General features: G+C 36.5%; 1 protein-coding gene across 1 annotated transcript in view; it reads left to right on the top strand.

Moving 5' to 3' along the window:
- The window catches only part of LOC131164676 (protein NUCLEOLAR FACTOR 1), a 60,531-nt gene that overhangs the window by 13,390 nt on the left and 26,716 nt on the right, over positions 1–20,425 (top strand). Inside the window, exons 7-8 of the mRNA XM_058122053.1 lie at positions 1,954–2,123; positions 10,520–10,592. Coding sequence (XP_057978036.1) covers positions 1,954–2,123; positions 10,520–10,592 — 243 coding nt within the window. The remainder of the gene's footprint in view (positions 1–1,953; positions 2,124–10,519; positions 10,593–20,425) is intronic.

The following is a 20,425-nucleotide window of genomic DNA, read 5'->3' on the forward strand; positions in this document are numbered from 1 at the left end:
TTGGAAAACTCTCCTCCCTCTTCCTTCTTGCAACTTCATTATTGTCTATAGTGTGCTGCTCATATTTATATTTCCTACTTTGTGAACCATGGGGGATCAATGCCTTGAAAGTTTTATAAATTGCCCAGTTGCTGCACATGTCCTTCCTCCCTGGCATAAAAATGGATTTGCAGGCCCCTGAATCTCCGAACTTCTCCAAATACAGAAATCTACTCCTCATTCACTAACAGCTGCAGAAGAAAGAAAAACCCTGGAGTCCCAAGGTTTTTGCTCAAGGATCTTCCTTTTTTCTGCACGGTCTTGACCAAAACAATTTCTACTGTTTCAAAACCCATTTATATTCATTGTTGACCAGGATCATAAAGAAAGGTTGTCTCCTGGAGAACTCAGCAATATATAGTGTGGCATACCTAACTGTTCAAAATCTTAAACCTTCCTACTGGCTTTAAAACTTTGGTAGAAGCCCATTGTATGATAGAATATCAGATTCTGGGGCTGAGCACCATTTGCTCTCCCTCACAGCATCCTTTTGTTGGGTTCCCCACATTGTCCTCTTTCTAGCATACGAGATTGTGCCAGATAAAATATTCAGTGGGATAAAAATTGTTGAAGGGGCCCCAAATTTAAGCCAATATCAATAATATGGTTCATACAATCATCATCATAGGGATTTTTATACTAGGATTGCAGCGGTTTTATGATCCTAAATCTTGATTATTAATAAACCCCATCAAATCTTAGCCCTTGAATACCATTAACAAGGGCATGCACTGGTTTAATTATATGTAACTACTGGTCTGAGACCATAATAATCTAAATAAAAACAAGAGAACAACTTCAAGATGATTAAACAGAGGGAAGCTACAGGACTATGAACAGCGTTTATGTTACAGTAACCATGCTCCTGAACTCCCATATTTGAAAACGCATCGATAAAGATACCGAAAGTTTTTATATAGTTCCATTTTTTTCTGAGGAATGGACTCGTAGAAAATTGTCTGTGGGTTTGTGTACCCATTATACAGCAGCATGAAGAACAATAAGCTTTCATCCCAACTGTTGGGTTTGGCTGCATGAATTGTTTCTCTGTGTGTGTGCGTGCGCGCGCGCGTCTTTATATTGACTAAAACAGTGAGCTTTATGAGACTCTACTTTCTTTGTTGCGGTGTGGTGTATTTGGTTCGAGAGGCATTCAGTGATCTTTATGGATAGCTCTCTACCTCTTCATTTGCTTTGGGATTAAGGTAGTCTTCTCTGCCTCACTTTGGTCTTTGAGCGCCACTTCTGCAGGAGTTCCTTTAACTCATTTGATCTACTGAGCTTTTAGGTTTGTTGTCTGTATTTATTTTTTGCTTTTTTTTTGTAGGATAATTTTTTCTTCTCGTTTTTTCTACTCTTTCTTGATTTCTTAATAATATCTTTCCTTTATTATTCAAAGACAGATTGATTTCTGCATCACTTTTCTTTGTGTATCAGTATTTGGACCCAGCTATTTGGTATTTGGACTGAGGACTATGTAGTCATGGCATTCTGAATGTGTTTCAGTATTTTATTGACACTATATATAAAGGGGAAAGTGTTATTTGGTGATTTGATGGTTCCACTTTAGAATGCATAGGACTAGGGGATATGATGATGGGTGAACAGTCACTACAACTAGAATTTTCGTATTGGAATCTTCTTGCTTGTCATTCATGCAAAGAATGCCACCTGGGGGGATTAGGACTTTTGAATATCCGAATATGTTGTTTGTTGTTGAAAAGTAAGTGACATTTTAGTGATTGGTGACTTTTGAGAATCAACTAAAATTTAGCTACATTGGCTGCATTTTGGTACATGGAAACTTGAATTACATGTTAGTGTTGTATTGACCTGCAAATTTGTAATAATATTTAACATCACTGACTGATAGTGGTTGAGTTTAACTTTGCTTTGGATGTGGTTGCTTTCCAGACTAACGTGGAGTACATGGATCGTTTTTGTGATGAGTTTGGAACTGAAACAGCTGAAGACAGTGGGGATCATCATGTTTTTGAGAAAAAATCATCTAAACCTTCCGATTTTCAAGCACTATTCGGTGGGAATAATAATGATCATTTTATGATAGGCATCAAATTTACTAGGTATGTACTTCCATTTCTGTGGATAGCTTGTTTGCGATTTACTTTGTGCTGACGGTATTGTCGGATGCAAACTTCTCTACCAATGTAGATTTTCATAGTATATTTTTTCTTTTATCATGTTGAAAATTATCATTGTGTTTTTGGCTGGCCTGGAGAGCAACTCGGGAGGAGTGGGTTAGATTCATAATATTCTGATTTTTGAGATTAAGAAAATCAAACTAATTAAAACAAGAAAGCAACCACAGTGCAATTTAACAATCAAATAGAAAGGGAGAGGGATACACTTAGACGGTGGTTCAGTCCAAATTTGGGTCCTAACCAAGGATGAGAGCTTTCCAGTGTACCAGCCCTCTTTGTGGCAAAGATAAGCCAATTATAGTATATATGAAATTATATTTTCAATATAATATGGATTGCAACTCAATTAATAATCCAATATAAGCATAATATCGCACATGTGAAAGAAGTAGTTAACATGTAAGCCTAAATGAAATGTAAGAAAATTTCTTGAATCATCACATGGGCATTTTTATAATCATCAAAACTAAGATTTCAAGCTGAGTTTGTGAGTATACATGGGATCATTTGTAAGGACTGCTTTGTTCTTGAATTGTTATTAAAATTAAAAAGAAGTAGCTTTTGGATTGTCAAACTGGGATCTAGTCACAAATATGTGCACATGAAGAACCCCACCCTGATGTGCACACGCTTAGGGGTACCTTTCTTCAAATACAAGTGAAAAGTGTTTTCATCTCTTTTGAAGGCCCCCTCCCTTCTTCAGCCATGTTGGGTTCTCTCTGTTGGGCTAATGAAACTGATGGCTTTCTGTAACCTTGGCTATCAAGTAGTAATGTTCCTCCCAAACACTCCAACAAGAAGATGCTTCACCCTCAATCATTAAGGGCTCCTCATCATAAACCAACAAGAAGGTACTCACACTAGCAGGGGTTACAATCCTCAACAAAGGACCTCATCTGTTCATTTGGGCACCTCACCTAATTTCAAACCAGGGGTGTACATCTCACGAGTTAAAATGGCAACAGCAATCTCTCAATGACAAAAGCTGTTTACAATGAATAGACATGAGGAGTAATACTATATAGGGTCAAGAGGAGGTAGTGATATGACCACTTTCTGTTTAAACCTCTTGGATAAGATGATTCTAATTATGTTTATACGTATCTTTGTCATTCTCATGCCATACAGCCTTTGTATTTAAAGCCCTAGATGTTTCCCACAATTTTGAAAACTTGCTGTTTGTGCCCGTGTTGCAGTTGCGGACCTTCAAAGTTGGTGTGAATGATCCACATTAATCTCAATTTTCCAGTCCTTGAGTATTACCCTTTAGTCTCTTGGAACTTGTAGATATTCTTTGTTTTTCTTTTTAATAGAAAAAAGAAACTTAATTCTAAGGGATAAGGGAAAAAATACAACAAAGGAGAACCAGCTCCTCAAACAGAATAAAAAAACAGCAACCCTTAAAACATCCAGTACTATAAGCCCAAAGAGAAGCCAAATATCGTTTTCTGTCCCAAATAAATCCTATTGAAAACCTTTTCCTACTAAAATTATCACATTTGTTTCCAACCAAATACCCCTGGACACAGCCCAAGGAGCACATCTCTACAATCCTTTAGCATCCTCACTTCATCCAAAACTTGAAAACAAAATGGTCAAAAGATATTCCTTTGAATTTGGACTAACCTAAGATTCTCCAAACACGTCAAAACAATGATGGGTTCTTTTTTTTTTTTTTTAATCTCTCTCTCTCTCGAACTTCTTTCTCCCCTTCGTGTGCTTGATGCCATGGAAGCTTCTGCGGTAGCTGATGCTGAAAAGTTCGATCTAGATTGAAGGTAAATCTTTCGATCGGTGGTTAGATAAGGTTGGAGGATTTGCATCCTTGCTCGTGGTCGAGAACAATATCTCTTGTAGCAAGTGATTAGGTTTTCCAGAGAGGTTGTGCTTTGGTTCACTAATGGCATATCTACTTTTAGTTGCACGCAAAGGGGGTTCGATCAATTTTAATAGGTATCACGAAGTTCTAGATGAATGTCAAATGGGCGAAAAATAAAAATTTTTTTTGGAGTTAGGGTTGGGATGGAAAGGGAAGAAATTTTCAGTCTTTATTCCTTAGGGTGTAAATGGTGAAGGTTGGAAAACATTCACAAGTGCCTTTTGCGAGATAGCAAGGGGTTTTCTTGAGGAAATTGGGAGTGTTGGTGGTGATAACTCTTCATGAAATAGGTCGTGGAGTCAAGTGGTGTTGGAAGGCAAAAATCGCGATGATGATGGATGCGGTAGTCAATCCTATTCCATAAAACAAGGTCTGAAGGTTGGGAAACCAGAGCTGTGCTGGTGGTGTAGGGACAAGTTGCTTCAAAATGAACCTAAGGAAGTTGCTAATCAATTGGCTTTGTTTGACAGGAGTGAGTAGGAAGTTAGGATTTGTGATGGAGTAGAAATGATCAGAGAGGCAGATAGGGCTTTGTTTATGGAGGAGGCAGTGAAGAGAGTTGGGCTGGGTTGCATGCTTTCTCATTTTGGACCTTGCCCAAGTAATCCAAAGACGGGGTATTTCTTTTTTAACTGAATTGGGCCAATTATTTGAAATAGGCCTGGTGTTTAGGAGATGTTGATACAAGCTTCAATTAGGTTCTTCTCATATGGGCTTCTCACAAAAGGGTCTTTTAAGCAGACATATGATTAAGAAATTAAGGCTTCTTGTACAACTGTGTAGGCCCCGGATAATAGACAGGCCCCAAAGTATTGCTTCTACAGTCCTACTTCTTAGAAGATGAGTACTGGGAAGGAGGAAGTTATGCCCTCTTGTAATGGAATTATTATTCAATATCTAATTAATAGAAACATTATTCAGCCTACATGTATTAATAATGTGAATCAAAATGATCAAGAGTGTAAGGAAGATTTGTATGGTAGAAGAGATCAGATTGGTTCAAGAATGTTGAGATAAATCTGCATTTAATCCTCAAGAATTTTTAGAAGATGGTGTGAAATATAGTGAAACAAAAGCGGGTTTGCGGGAGATATCGGTTGATTGTTGTATTTATACTGATAAATTTAACGGTAATAAGATTATGCTCGTCGAAAGGCGGGTTGTTTGGGTGCTAAAATGAAAAAGATATTCGATGATAAAATAGAAAATTCTAGCGAGTCTATGAAAAAGGTATTAAGGAAAGATTCTAAGGCAAAGTTTAGTATTGTGGAAGTTCCTCAAGTTGAGAAGAATGCCGGAGGTTCTAGTGTGACTAAAAAAGGCAAAGAGGTAAAGAAAAGAGGGTATTTTTCAGATTCAGAAAGTGATGATAATAATGATTTTGATTGGGTTGGGGGTTATTGTTGGATGAGATATGAGAACAATATGGGTATGTTTCTGACTCTTGCGATGAAATAGGGAATTTATCTTATGTTCATCCACCCCCATTGGAAGGTTTGGAAGGGGTTTCTATTTTGGATAATGATGGGTTGGCGAATACGGTACAACGTGGGGATGGAATTTTGCCTACACCAGTGGAGGAGATCCTAAAGGAGGAGTTCGAAGCTCAAATTCTTTTGGATAAATGGATTTAAAGTTGAGTGATATTGGAAGAAATGGAGTGCGTTTGGATGATGGCAAAAGTCGAAAGGTGAAGAGCCAAAGGGAATTAGCGGTAAATTATGATGGAAAGGGTTTAAAAAGGGGGTTTCTTGTTTAATTTTGTTTAGTTTTATTTTGTGATCTTGTGTGTTTTTTGTTTTATTTTTTATTTTTGTTTATTTTTTCTTTTAACTTGGTCAAATTCCTGTGCCGAGCTGGCAAATACAGTGCGACGTGGTGGGGATGGAATTTTCCCTGCACTAGTGGAGGAGATCCTAAAGGAGGAGTTCGAAGCTCAAATTCTTTTGGATAAATGGATTTTAAGTTGAGTGATACTAGAAGAAATGGAGTGCGTTTGGATGATGGCAAAAGTCGAAAGGTGAAGGGCCAAAGGGAATTAGTGGTAAATTATGATGAAAGGGTTTAAAAAGGGGGTTTCTTGGTTAATTTTTTTTAGTTCTATTTTGTGATCTTGTGTGTTTTTGTTTTATTTTTTATTTTTGTTTTTTTTTTCTTTTAATTTGGTGGAATTCTTGTGCCCACACGTTGTACCTTCTCTTCTTTCCATCTAAATTTTTTCTTTTTTTGATAATTTTTTCTTTTGTTATCAAAAAACAAGATTCTTCAAACACCCCAAAGAGATTCCATAAGTTCCAGACAAAGAACAATGAATAAACAAGTGAGAAACATCCTTTGAACTATCTACACACATGACACACATGTCCAACGACAAGGCTGTAGAAGGTCTCCTACTCTATAGCAGATTGTTGGTATTAACTCTATTAAGAACCACTGACCACCAGCCAAACAAGCCCCTTAATTCTGAAAGGAACTTTAACTTCCCAAAGAATTAGATACATAGGAAAATATGAACCAACCTTTGTAAGACGAGAAAAGAAAGATTTACGAAAAACTCCCCCAAAGAAGCCAAAGATCGAAGATCTAGTAGATATTCTTTAATGATGATCAAATCGTTTTTTGAATAGGTTAGTGGGGGAGGGAAGTGGTGAGGCTTGAATTGTGCTCAAAGGCAAGATGGAATGAGGTCATCACCATTAAGCCATCTCATGTGATAATGGTGATCAATATTTTGTTTGAAAGGCTGCTAAATATGGTTGGAGAGAATATATTTATATCCTAAATTTTAAAATGAGAATGCTAAGGTGAATGAAGATATAACATTAAAAGATGAATTAAGGAATGAATACATTCATTGTAAGTTAGGCATGTGATAAGATAAAGGAGGGGTGGTTAAAATGGTTTGGGCGCTTGCGAAATAATGCACTAGTAAAGAGGAGTGAGCAAGTTGCCTTCCATGGTTTTAAATTTGCACGAAATTATTGAAATTTCTGCTTTCCACCACCATCGAAATCGAAATGTCTGTCAATTTCCATCTTACATAATTTCCATCAAAATTTCAAAAAATCATCTAAAATTTATTAAAACCTCAAAATTCTAGTGAAACTTATCGAAATTTTAATTATAAAATGAAATTTAATTGAATTCAAATGTGAGTTTTAAAGCAAAGGGGAACTCCTCTCTTTATTTTTTTATTTAATTGAAACCAAAACTATTTCATGGGCTTTAGAAATTACACTAAAAATTAACTTAGATATTGGCAATAATATTTTGTTACTATTTGTGCTTAAATTATCTTTATTTGTTTAAGAAGCATTATGTAATTGATTTATGAATTTCAATTATATTAACTACAAACAACAATAAAGAAAAAACCAAGCTTTAATTCCCACTAGGTTGCTCAGCTGCATGAATCCTTTTTCAACAGTTTACACGATAATGGGCAATTTCCTCCGATAGTTTAAGAGGTATTAAATCCTTATTCACTTTCTCATTCCAATTTATTTTAGGTCTACTACTATCCCTTCTACTACTGCATCCTCACTATGCACTATTTGGCCTAAGTTGCAGATGTCCAAACCATTTCAGCTGCCCCTTTCTTATTTTATGTTCTAGGTACTACACCTAACTTACTACGATCCCTTTATTCCTTAATTTATCTTTTAATGGTATGCCATTAGTCCACCTTAGTATTCTCATTTTGGTAACCTTTACTTCTTGATTCATATGATAGAAATCTAACAAGTTTTACTTTGGTTGTCAGCTACCTAATGTAACCCCCCTCCTTTACACGGGCTTTGACTGGTTGTGTGCGAAAAGAGTTAGGATATTGAGTGCATTGTGGAGTTAGTTTCATTTATTTTAATCAAATATGCTTAATTTATATTTATTTACTTGAAATCGAAATTTTCATTGAAATTTTCATACTTTTGAAACTTTGAAAGTTCAGTCAAAATCAAAATTTAAGACCTGAGTTTTTGTTAGTGGCAATAGATGGGGTAGTGGTAGACCTAAACTTGGAATGAGATAGTAAGAATTTAGTTGCCCTCACATTGTTTGAGGATATTGCCCAAGATTGTGTAAATTGGCTGAAAATGATTCATGTATTTGACCTCACCTAGTAGGACTTGGCTTGGTTGTTGTTGTTGTTGCAAACTACTCGATTTGGTAAGCTTGAACAATTGACAACTTTCAATCTCCATACCAGTTACCATCTTGGTTATTTTAACTTCTTTCAAATGGAGGAGCGTATCTTTAGAAAATGCCATAAATACCCAGCGGTACGAGAATATTTCTGTAGTATTTAGATTCAAATTGTATTGCAAAGTCGCCTTCTATGTATCCATGAGCAAGATGTCAAGTTCAAAATAAATCCCCTAGCTGTTCAAATAGTACTTTAACATTTTCATTTGAAATGAGGTCACTATTCCAAATTAAAGTGCCTCATTTGAATCCAATGAATTTCCTTCCTCTAAGTGAGGTGACTCAAGTAGGAAGAAAGATGGTTCAGTCTTCAAGGGGAATGCTTTGACATTGAAGATGGAGGTTCTGTTGCATAATTAGTTTGCACCTCTTTCTGTTGGAGAAGATGATGAGGAAGACAATTGACTTGAGTCATATGGAGCCATATTGCATTAAGTTGTGTTGATTTGTTAGGTTGGGTGTATGGCCAGCCATCGACTTTGTTTTATCCCCAATTGTTTTAACTTGGGGATGATGAATGATTTCAATGTCCGTCTTATCCTTTAAAAGTCATGATATCCAAGGAGAAGCAGAGAATATGATGTCCGTCAATAAAAATGTATTATATTTCATCAAGCATACTGTTGTGGTGTTATGATGAGTTAAGTCTAATATAATACAACTTTTAGTAAGACTCTGTTCTTTCATCTAATATAGCTTTAGTTAGTGAGGATTTTTTTTTTTTTTCATTATTGCTTAGGCTTGATATACATTGTTGGCACGCAACGTAACAGCTTAAGCTTTGAGGTTAAGTCGTAATCTAACATGGTGTTAGAGCCATGGTTGCCAGGAGGTCCTTGGTTCTAGTCGTGTGCTTGTTTGTTTGTTTGTTAAGAATTATCTGATTCCCAGTAATGGGTGTTGTTTATCATGTGTTCAGTCCACATGCAATTAGGCTGCACATGTGGGGAAGTGTTAAGGCTTGATGTACATTGTTGGCCCACAACCTAACAGCTTAAGCTTTTAGGTAAAGTCATAATTTAACAATTGTTATATGATTAAGATTTAAACTGTCATAGGGCTTGTGGGTGAACTGTTGATAGTTTTAGGAACTTCTACAAGCATGTTAATAACTGCTGTATTTGTTTCTTAGTTTATTGTATTTCTTTATGAGGGCACGTTCTTTTCTTCCCTTGTGCCTTCCATTTTAGCAATGATGACGAGGAAACGGTTTTTTTTTGTTCTGTTCCAGTTATTCTCTTATTTATTTATTTATTTTTTCAATAATGTTTTCTGAAAAAAAAAACACTAAATTAAGTTAGTTAATTTGGGTATTTCATTTGAGTCAGAAAGGGTAGGTAATCAGTTATTTTTATCTGGCAAGTGTAATTGTTTCAGTGTACGAAATAGATAAAACTTTTGGCTTCTAAGCATATCTTTGGCTGTGTCTTCTTTGTGAGTGAATTCATTGATTCTTGATTAAAAGTTCTTGAGGTTATCTTCCTCTATTTTGTTCTTTCCTTCTTCATTTTTGATTTTTGTCATTTGTGTTTTTAATTGGCTTACATATAAATTGAGGAAAGAAAACTTGTTGACGGCTTTATTATGGGTTTGGAGTTATATTACTGTTATACAGTTTGTTGATTGCAGTTTGCTCTTTTGTAATACCAATATGCCATTTTACATCCATCTCTTACTAATAATAATACTAAAAATATTTCGGTACCAGTTGGCTGCTAAAAGTGTGGTTTTGGTCCTTTTGAGTGTGAGTATGATAAGCCTTTTTGGAGAGAGACCAAGAAAAGGCTTCATTGTCAAAAAACCTGCCAAGATATGCATCACTAAGACATCATTTCAAATTGATGCTGGGCACAATTCACTGCTCATCTCTTTGTTTTATGATAGGTTGGGATTGTGGAAGTAAGGACTTTTTAAGTGTGCACCTGCGACATTGTACATGATAAATTTATCTTTCCCTTTCTTTTGGGTGGGGTAAAAGTATGGACTTCCTCAATAAGTTTGTCCACAAAGTTAAAATAAATTTAAATTATTCATATTCCTTGTGCATCACTGCCTGAATGCATAAAAATTATTCAAACAAAACCTTGATACATGAAGGTTACTGTTCAAGTAATAAAGATGGTTGTATTAAGCATTTGAAAATGTTAGAAGCTTAATAAATTCAACAAAAGTGTGGCTGTTGTACTTCTTGAAGGCTTTCATATCAAATTAACTTTTATTTTATTCATTTTTTTAGGAGGTGCATAAAGTTATACAGTGATTTCTACTCGTCAGATATGATTATTGCATCTCCTCTTGGACTGGTTACTGTAAGTGTTTACTGTTTCTTCTTTGTTTCCTTCAGTTGCTAATCATTTTACAATTTGGAAGCCACTGTAATATTACTTTGAGTTCTGTTTATTGTGAGGTAGCCTTTGTAATGCGCATTCAATGGGTGGTACTTTTCTGAAACTCTCATTACAGCCATTTTTTTTTTCTTAATAATAATTAAGTGCTTAAAAATTTCATTAATCAAAAGATTGGCAGTGGCCAAATGATCATTTTCATATGCTGAAGTTATATAATATCTATGATTGGAATGCTTACCTGATACATGAAATATGTTGATGCAGAAAGCTAGTAGAAAGAGATTTTTTTTCCCTCCAGGTTCCATCCGGCTTGTGTCCTATATACATTTGATTGTCACTTTCAGTATCATGATTGGCAAAGCAGCTATGACATGGAAGTCTCACTCACAAGTTTCTATTTCCATAGGAATCTTAATGAATAAGAGGTTGAAGAGTATCTTTCCAGTTCTTGAATCTTAATGTTCGTCATACTAGGAATCAAGTTAGAATTTGCAAGGAGGATAGCTCTGGCATTTACTTCTTGTAAAGATTTTATGTCTAATTTGTCGAAATCCCAACCACCTCCTCCTTTCCTCTAGACTCTAGAGAAACCTATAAAGTTCTTTGGAAAGGAAAAAGTTCCCTTCTAATTGAGCCTTTGGTTCTTAATAGGATTAACAATAAAGATTTGGTGCTTGTGAGAGGGCTTTGCAAGGCACTTGGTCTTGTTTTTTGTGCAATGTGCAAATCTAGTAATGCCAGATAGAAAGTTTTCTTGGGCCTAATTTGGTCCATTTCCGTTCAAAGATGGGCGCTTTTCTGATAACGATGCTGCAAAAGATGCTTCTCAGTTGTCATCACCTTGAAGTTTACAAAATAAGAGAAGCAGCAGTCACTAAAGAGCCCCGGATCTTAGCCTAAAATCTGTGGGTCTACTCCAACGCCCAAGCCCACAAGCCAAGACAACTTGGTGACAACTCGTACCAAGTTGATGACAACGTGATAACAACTTAGTCACACTTCAATGACAATAATGTCAAGTTGTCACCTTGATGACAACCTGAAGGCATGCCAACAAAGTACCGAATTATGGGTAATGACAACCGAGTGATAACAATTAGGCAGTATCTCTATTATAAATGGGGTTTATGTTTAGGAAATATGATTTCTAGTTCTTTAATTTGGTTAGGCCAAATTTGTGAAAAAGTTGAAGAGTGAGAATCTTGATAAAATTCTTCACATGTTTATCATTATAGACAATCCTGCCCATCTTCATATTATCTATGGACTTCGAATAGAGTCATTCCTTCTTGGAATTCTTAGTCTTACGTAGTGTGATTCCTAGGGGCTGTCCTTATTTTCTTTCTCTATAGCTTTTTGCCGCAACAATTCATCTACTCCAAATAGTTTTATGTTGATGAAATCTTGGGGTTTTCATAGGAGCATGCAGATCGAGATCTTTTGGCAAAGTGGGTGTTTCAATTTTCTCTAGGCATTGTGAAAGGAAGGAAATGAGATGATTTTCAATATCACTTTATATTCGTGAATCCATGCTGGGATAGGGCTGCACTTGCACGTATTTGGTCTCTAGCTTTAGGAGTTTCTACGGGATTTCTTCCAATGATTTGGAAGAGAATTCTTATGTAATTCTTTCCCTTTCTAGAGGAATTTTTTTCTTATTGTTCCCTTCTTTCTCTCTTAATTTTTTTTTTCCAATTTCCAAAATGGTTGAAGTCGTTGAGGTGGGGAAGTTTGTTACAACATCATGCGTGCATGTTTAGGCCTGATTTTTATAGCTAAGGTAGTACTTTTGGCATGATTGTTGTATACTAATTTGGTTGTTCACATGGACAGAAGTCTGATATTGCAGGCAACATTTTAAAATTCAACTTTGATTAAAACCTTGGAGCTTCAGAAATGCAAATTTCTTGATTTTCTTCAGTTTCATTTTTGATTTTAAAAAAATGATGGAAATTAGTAGTAAAGCGTGACATTTTTTCATGAAACTTTGAAATAATGCATAATTTAGAACTAAAATATTGTAAATAAAATGGAGAAATGACAAGTATGTGTTGTGTAGGATTCAATAATTGTAACCCATGAAAAGTAGATTGGAGGGAACAAAGATCGCAACAATTTCCTTCACTTGTCTATCAATATAGACAATCCTGCCCATCTTCATATTATCTTTGGACTTCAAATAAAGTCATTCCTTCTTGGAATTCCTAGTCTTACATAGTGTGATTCCTAGGGGCTGCCCTTATTATCTCTCTATAGCTTTTTGCCGCAACAATTCATCTACCCCAGATAATTTATGTTGATGTGGTTTTGGGGTTTTCATAGGAGCATGCAGATCAAGAGCTTTTGGCAAAGTGGTCGTTTCAATTTTCTGTAGGCATTGTTAAAGGAAGGAACTGAGATGATTTTCAATATCACTTTATATTTGCGAACCCATTCTGGGATAGGGCTATACTTGCACATCTTTGGTCTCTAGCTTTAGGAGTTTCTAGACGGATTTCTTCCATAGATTTGGAAGAGAATTCTTATGTAATTATTTCCCTTTCTAGAAGTCTTTTTTTTACTTATTGTTCTCTTCTTTCTCTCTTATTTTTTTTTCCCAATCCCCAAAATGGTTTAAGTCGTTGAGGTGGGGAAGTTTGTTACAACATCATGCATGCATGTTTAGGCCTGACTTATATACTTAAGGTAGAACTTTTGGCAGGATTGTTGTGTACTAATTTCATTGTTCGTATGGACAAAAGTCTGATATTGCAGGCAACATTTTAAAATTCAACTATGATTAAAACCTTGGAGCTTCAAAAATGCAAATTTTTGATTTTATTCAGTTTCATTTTTTATTTTAAAAAAATGATGGAAATCAGTAGTAGAATGTGAAATTTTTTCATGAAACTTTGAAATAATGCATAATTTAGAACTAAAATATTGCAAATAAAATGGAGAAATGACAAGAATGTGTTGTATAGGATTCAATAATTGTAACACATGAAAAGTAAATTGGAGGGGACAAAAATTGCGACAATGTCGTCCCCTTAGCGACTCCCTTCTCTAAATTTGCAAGCATTGAGATTTCCTTCCTACCCTTACTTCTAAACTCCTCTCAACATAAATCTTCTTTTCATGTTGCTCCTTACACAGAAATTGAAACTTATAGTATTCTCAAACACCTCAATACTATTCTTGTCTATCGCACACCTTCGGAATAAAACCATTGACTACTAGGGACTTTTTGTTGTTTAGGAATTGAATCTTGAAGCCTCTTAAACACCAACTTACTCCTTTCACTCATATTGACCTGGAAAAATCCTATCATTGGCCATCAAAAAGCTCGCGCACTTCATTAGTAATCTTCTTTTTTCATCAAAAACTTATATTTGATCACCAGTGCTTCTTGCTTAGCACCTATACTAACTTTTATTGTCTCATTCTTTCTTGTTTTCTTGCCTAGTTGTGACCCTATTCGTCCTGCTCATTTTTGCTGTTGGGATGGTAGGCTATGTGACTTTTAAAATTGAGAGGAAGGTGATTATAGTAAACTGTTTTGATTAATTGACTTTTTGCATCATGGAATTTGTAGGCAAGCATGTGTCTTATGTTGTGTTGGAGAGGGAGGAGCTTGTATAGGCTTTGAAGCTGACAAGGGTGCCATGTGATGCCAATGATGGGGTTATGGGAGCCAAGGTGAAGTAAGTTTCAAAAAGCAGGGAACAACGTGATTGTGAAGATTCTTGAAAATGGCAGAGGTAGGTATATGTACTTGAAGAGAGATAGCAGAAAGAATTTCATTGATGTGCGTATTTTTGAGGGTGACTAGAAAGAAGGGTGGAGGGACTTCCTTGCTACTCTATTGGATTTATTGTTAACCACAAACAAATTTTTAAAATCATATAGTGGTAGTTGCCATTGTTTCGACTATGGCTCTCTTTGAACATTCAAAGAGCATAGGAGAAAAGTGAAAGGACCAGTGTGATTTAGACTCTCTTCATACTCCTATGCTGATGTCACTAGATGACCTTCTGTGGTAGGGTTGGAGGCAGAGAAGGGAAGTTCTCATAATCGAATTCGGGTGGAAGCTTGCTTAGAACAAATCCTAATCCCATGTGATGTGAGGAAGGGAAATAAGGAAAATTGTTAAATCTATTGGGGGGGTGTTCTTCTAAGGGGTTGAAAGGTTGGAATAAAGTTGTGTTGGTAATTCAAGGCCAAAAAAATTCAGGTTGAAGAAAAATAAGGTGGTATGGGTCATTATAAGAAGGAGACCCAAACCTAGAAGAGGTAGGTTTCAAAAGCCCAATACTAGACTTGGAGCAGCAAAGACCTACAGAAGAGGTGGAGGGGGACCCGGTCAATGCAAGTTAGCTTGGATAATTTGGCTGGGCACAATTCACATGACAATTTGGCTCTAGAAGAATCAGAGGTAGAGTGCTTTGTTAAGGAGGATTTCATGAACAACATGGAGAAAATTGAGATATCCAACCAATTTACTCATTTGACTGTAGTTCTGAAGGGAAGCAGAGCACATTTTTGATGATAATATAGAAGATGATTTGTTGTATGAATTGGAAGGAAACATGGGAAGTATGTGCAAATCAAAGAAGGAGCTTTTGCTTGACTAATTGAGAGCTGACTTTGAATAGGAAGGCTAGCTTTAGATGTTTAAAGGTGGTTTTATTGGAGTGCTTTAAGAGGAAGGATAAAAAAATACATATATTCCTGCAATGAGCTTACAACAATTGGGGAGAGAGAGCCTTCATTTGGATTCAGATAATGCACATGCAAGCATAAATTTCATTAATCATAAACTTTTACCAGATCAAAGATTTAATTGATGTAGGACCTTTGTTTTCTAACCTTCTGCATGGGCTCAACTCATATCTTGCGATTAATTTGGTTCTCCCCTCTTTTGATGTTTTTTTTGGGGGGGGGGGGAGGGGATAATTTTGGGAAGGTTGATTCTTTTATGGAGGACCATCGTTAATCTATAAGTACTAAAGGTATCCTTCCCTTTCCTACTCAAGCTACCCTTTCTTCGGATACTCTATGCCATAGGGAGGTTTCTATTAGTAGGAAGGTTGTGAATTTAGCTCTGAGAGAGAGGAAAGAGATAGCTTAGACCCGCAAAAATTCCTTGGGGACCTAAATTTGGATTTAGAAGACCTTGCTGTGAATGTGGAGAGGATGGGCTTGAGCCCTTAGACAAACGAGAGAAGAAAGAAAGAAGAAGAAAGTTCAGAAAGAGCTTAAAATTCTTGCTATGTCGATTAATTATAAGGGTGGAAAAGGGTTTGGGAAGGGTGGTAAGAGTGTTAGATTATGAAGATTGTTAGCTGGAATGTTAGAGGCTTAGGGTTAGGGGGTTTGAGAAAGAGGAGTTTGACTAAGGAAGTATTGGACAAGAATTCTTGTTATATCTTTCTTATTTAGGGAACTAAGCTTGAATCGATAGATGGGGTGTTGTCTAGAGTATTTGGCATGGTTGCGGTAGGAAATGGTAATTTTTACCTTTGCCTGGTGCCTTAGGGGGTATCCATGTCATGTAGGATTCTTGGTATATTTCTAGAGTGGGTACTCTCACGTGGTGATTTTTTTCTCTTTTCATATTATTTGAAGTGAGAGGGAGGGGGTAGTCGTGGGTTTCTTTAGTCTACATGCTTTCTAGACCTACTCCTTTTTGGGAAGAGCTTCATTATGTTTTTGGTTTTTCCTCCTCTAGGTGCATCGTGGTTAGTGATTTTAGTGTGGTCAAGTTCCCTAGACAAAAGAAGGGGGAGGGATAGGGTTACTGCTAGTATGCATCATTTTGATTTGTTAACTAGGGATTGTGGTTTGAGAGATCTCCCTTGGGGTGGGGTGGGGTGGGGGGTGTGGGGTGGTTAGAGCAATGCTAGTAGACTAGGCAAATTCTTGTGTTGTCGTGAGTGGCAAGATGAATTTCATAATCTTTCCCTAATTCTTCTTCGTAGGACTACTTTTGATCATTTCCCTATTTCATTGGAATCAAGTAAGGTGTCGTGGGGTCCTACCCCTTTTAGGTTTGAGAATATGTGGTTGGAAGTTGGAACATGTGATGTTTAAGCCTTTGATTAGGGATTATTGGGAGAGGAAATGGAGAGAGGTTGGGAGGATTATAGATCCATGAGGAAATTGATAGGTTTGAAGGAAAAATTGAAAATTTGGAATAAGGAGGTGTTTGGCAATGTTAGAATTAGTAATCTATCCTTTTGAGCAAGTTGGCTTTCTTGAATAGGATGGAGAAGGAGATTAATCTCATGGAAAGTGAGGAAGCAAGAAGTGTTTCAATAAAGAATGAGGTGGAAGAGGTGATCTTTCAAGAAATGAGGAGCTGGAGGCAGAAGACCAAATTTGAATGGGTTAAAGATGGTGATTGTAACTCTTCTTTCTTTCACAAGCTAGCTAATTGGAAGAAGAGTAAAAATTGATTAGAGAGCTGCATATGGTGGGAGTATCACTAACGACCATCATTAGATTGCATCCACTATCACTAATTTCTTTCATAATTTGTATTTGGAGAAGGACCATTGGAGGCCGATGATAGAGGGGTTAGAGAGGAATAACCAGTGATAAGGTGCATTGGGTAGGGAAACCATTTGATGAGGAGGAAGTGAGGGGGGTGGTTTTTGGGATGGAAAGGTATAAGGCAGCAGACCTTGGATGGTTTTAACAACTTTCTTAGAGATTGTTAGGAGATTATTAAGGGTGATTTTCAGAAAGTTTTTCGCTAATTTTCATGGGAACGAGATTTTAAGTAAGAGCATTAATTCCTCATTTATAGCCTTGGTGCTTAAGAAATCTAGATCTTTCAAGGTAGAGGATTTTAGACCTATTAGTCTTGTCACTAGCGTGTATAAGACTACTAAAAATTTAGCCAATAGGTTAAGTGCGATACTCAATGATGCTATATGTCATGCTCAGAGGTGTGTTTTCGTTGGGGGGGGGGGGGGGGAGGCAAAGGCAAACAGTGGATGCTATTCTAGTGGCTAATCAGGTGGTGAAGGATACTTGTAGGAATGATAAGAGGGGATTTGTTAAATAGATTTTGAGTAAGCTTATGAGAGTTAGTTGGAGGTTCTTGGATTAAGTTTGTGAGAATGGGTTTTGTTGAGCGTTGGCGCTGGTGGATTAGAGGCTGTTTTTCTAATGTGGGGTTTACAGTGATTGTGGGGAACCCAAATCTTGGTTATTCCTTCGAGGGCCATTAGACAAGGAGACTAGTTATCCCCCTTTCTATTTGTCCTGTAGCTGATGCGTTGATCACGATGGGGGATGGGCCTTGGAGGGGGGGTGGGGTCGATGAAAGTGTTAGAAGTGGGGAGAGAGGAGTGGTGCTTTCTCATCTTAAATTTGCAGATGATACCATTTTTTTCCTAGATGATCCTAGCCCTTCATTTAAAAGAACCTTGGGTATCCTCCAAATCTTTGAGAGGGCGTCTACTGTCTGGGCTTAAAATACATGTGGGGAAGAGTGGTTTAGTAGCTTTGAATGTGCCCATTGAGTGAGCTAGCAAATGAGCTACTAATGTGGTGTGGGTTTATTGGAATGGCCTTTGACTGACTTAGGGATTCCTCTAAGAGAAATCCTAGAGCTGCGAATTTTTGGAATGTGGTAGTGGAAAGGGTGGCGAATTGATTAGATGGGAAGGGGGACTATTTTCTTTCTTTGGAGGTAGAATAACTCTCATTCAAGCTTGTCTTTCTAGCATTCCCTTGTGTTTCTTATTGGTTTATAAGATTCAAGTGGGTAATAAGATCGAGAGAATCATGAGAGGTTTCTTGTGGTTTGGTGTGGGGAGTTGTAGAGACCATTTAGCGGGTTGGGTTGAAGCTTCTAGGTCTAAAAAGAAGAGGGGGGAGGGGTTGTGGGGGCTGGGTCTTGCTAAGTTGGTGCCTAAGAACGCCACCCTTTTAGCTAACTGATTATGGCATTTCCCTCTAGAAGATTATCCCCTTTGGGTTGGAGTTATAAGAAGCAAGTTTGGGTTGGATGAGAATGGTTGGGATACCAATGCTGCTTGAAGATGTTCTTTTGGGAGTCCGTAAAAATAATAAAGGGATGGCTGCTGTGAATTTCAGTTCAACAAATAAGACAATTTCTAGGCGCAATGGCTACTTAATCCTAAAATCAGTGCCTCTTTTGGTGCTGTTTCAGAACAGTAGCGGCTTTCTGCTAGCCCCTCGCACCTTTCGTAGCAATGGAGTGACTGGTAGGCTCTGCAGGGCTGAATCCTCAACACTGTAGCCTCCAAAACTTCACTACCCTAGTTAGTCTGGAGCCAGCTCTGGAGATAGGTCTTCTCAAAGATAAATACCAAAATCCTCCTAGGAAAATGGCTAAGGACCCCAACAGGCTTAAAGTTTCCAAGCAGACTCTTATTTTGCACGTAAGCCCCTCTAGAAAGCAGTTACCTTCTAAAGCCCCACCAAAATTAACTCCCATCACAAAAATACCCCTGAATATTACAAAATTACCCCAAAGCTAATTTAACTAAAATAAACCCCAAAATTCTGAAATTAGAAAAATACCCCTAGCGCCCATAAATGACAACACTTGACATAAACAAAAAAATTAAATTAATATTGCAGAATTGCGTAATGGTTGGAGCTTAATGCACGTATTTTTATAGGAAAAAATAAAATTGGATGTTGGAGTGGTAAAAGATTCCGTATATAGCTTCTGTATTAGGTTTGTGCTTTTTAGGAGTGCTAGCTCAATGCATTCCTAGCTTTATGGATTTACAAAGAGATTGGTGGAACTTGTTGGCTTGATGATTTTTTTTCTTTGTTGTTCTAGTTCTTTTTCTCTGGTTTGTCCTAGATTTTATCAAGAGATGTCTTATTCTCCTCCTATAAATTCTCTATAATAATTACAACTAATTTAGATTTGATTGGAGAAGAATGTTTTAGTTATTCCAGAAGTACTATATTTTGTTAAATATTCAAAATGCTTCACACCATGCATGGTTCATGGAATGAAATTAAAAGAGGTAGGAGTCAAACCAAGGCAATGATGGAATTAGGAATTGCAATTTCAATTCATTTCCAACGTTCTGCATTTTCCAATGGTGGTTGTAATAGAACAGAAAATAAGCCCATTTTTAAAGTGACCCTAATGTAGAACTACTTAATTTTGTAATCATTCAAATGTATGACTTCAAAACGTAATGATATTTTTGTTTGTTTGTTTTTATTTTCCTTCTAAGAAGTAACGGTAACAAACTAATAATATTAAGAATATATCATTATTATTATTATTCTTGTTGTTGTTGTCATTATTATTATTATTATTATTATTGGTACTCTTATGCTTATTATTACTGTTGTTCTTATTATTATTGTTGTTGTTGGTCATCACTGCTATTATTATTGTTGTTGTTGTTGTTGTCGTTATAATGTGTTAGTATTATTATTGTTGTTGTTGTTCTGAGGGTATACTTGTCTTTCAAGAGCCAGGAGTGGAATTGTAATTATGCCAAACATTTATGTAAACAAACAATGGAATAGGAATTTGGGCCTGAATTTTGAGTCCATTCCAGCACAAATTCAGCTAACCTGTGAAAGTATCATTCCTATTCGGTTGTTGGAACATTATTTATTTTTTGATAAAAAGTAGGATTTAATAAGAGGAAGTGGTCACTTTATAATAAATTGGTAAAGAGATAAATGTACATTTATAATAAAATAGAAGTCAATGATTGATAAGGCAGCTTGCAATGGCTTTTGGGGAAATTGATTATGGCAGTTTGCCAGTTTGTAATCGAAAATAGAAAGTTCAAAGCAAA

Source organism: Malania oleifera, chromosome 9 (assembly GCF_029873635.1).
Source record: "Malania oleifera isolate guangnan ecotype guangnan chromosome 9, ASM2987363v1, whole genome shotgun sequence".
NCBI lineage: Eukaryota > Viridiplantae > Streptophyta > Magnoliopsida > Santalales > Ximeniaceae > Malania > Malania oleifera.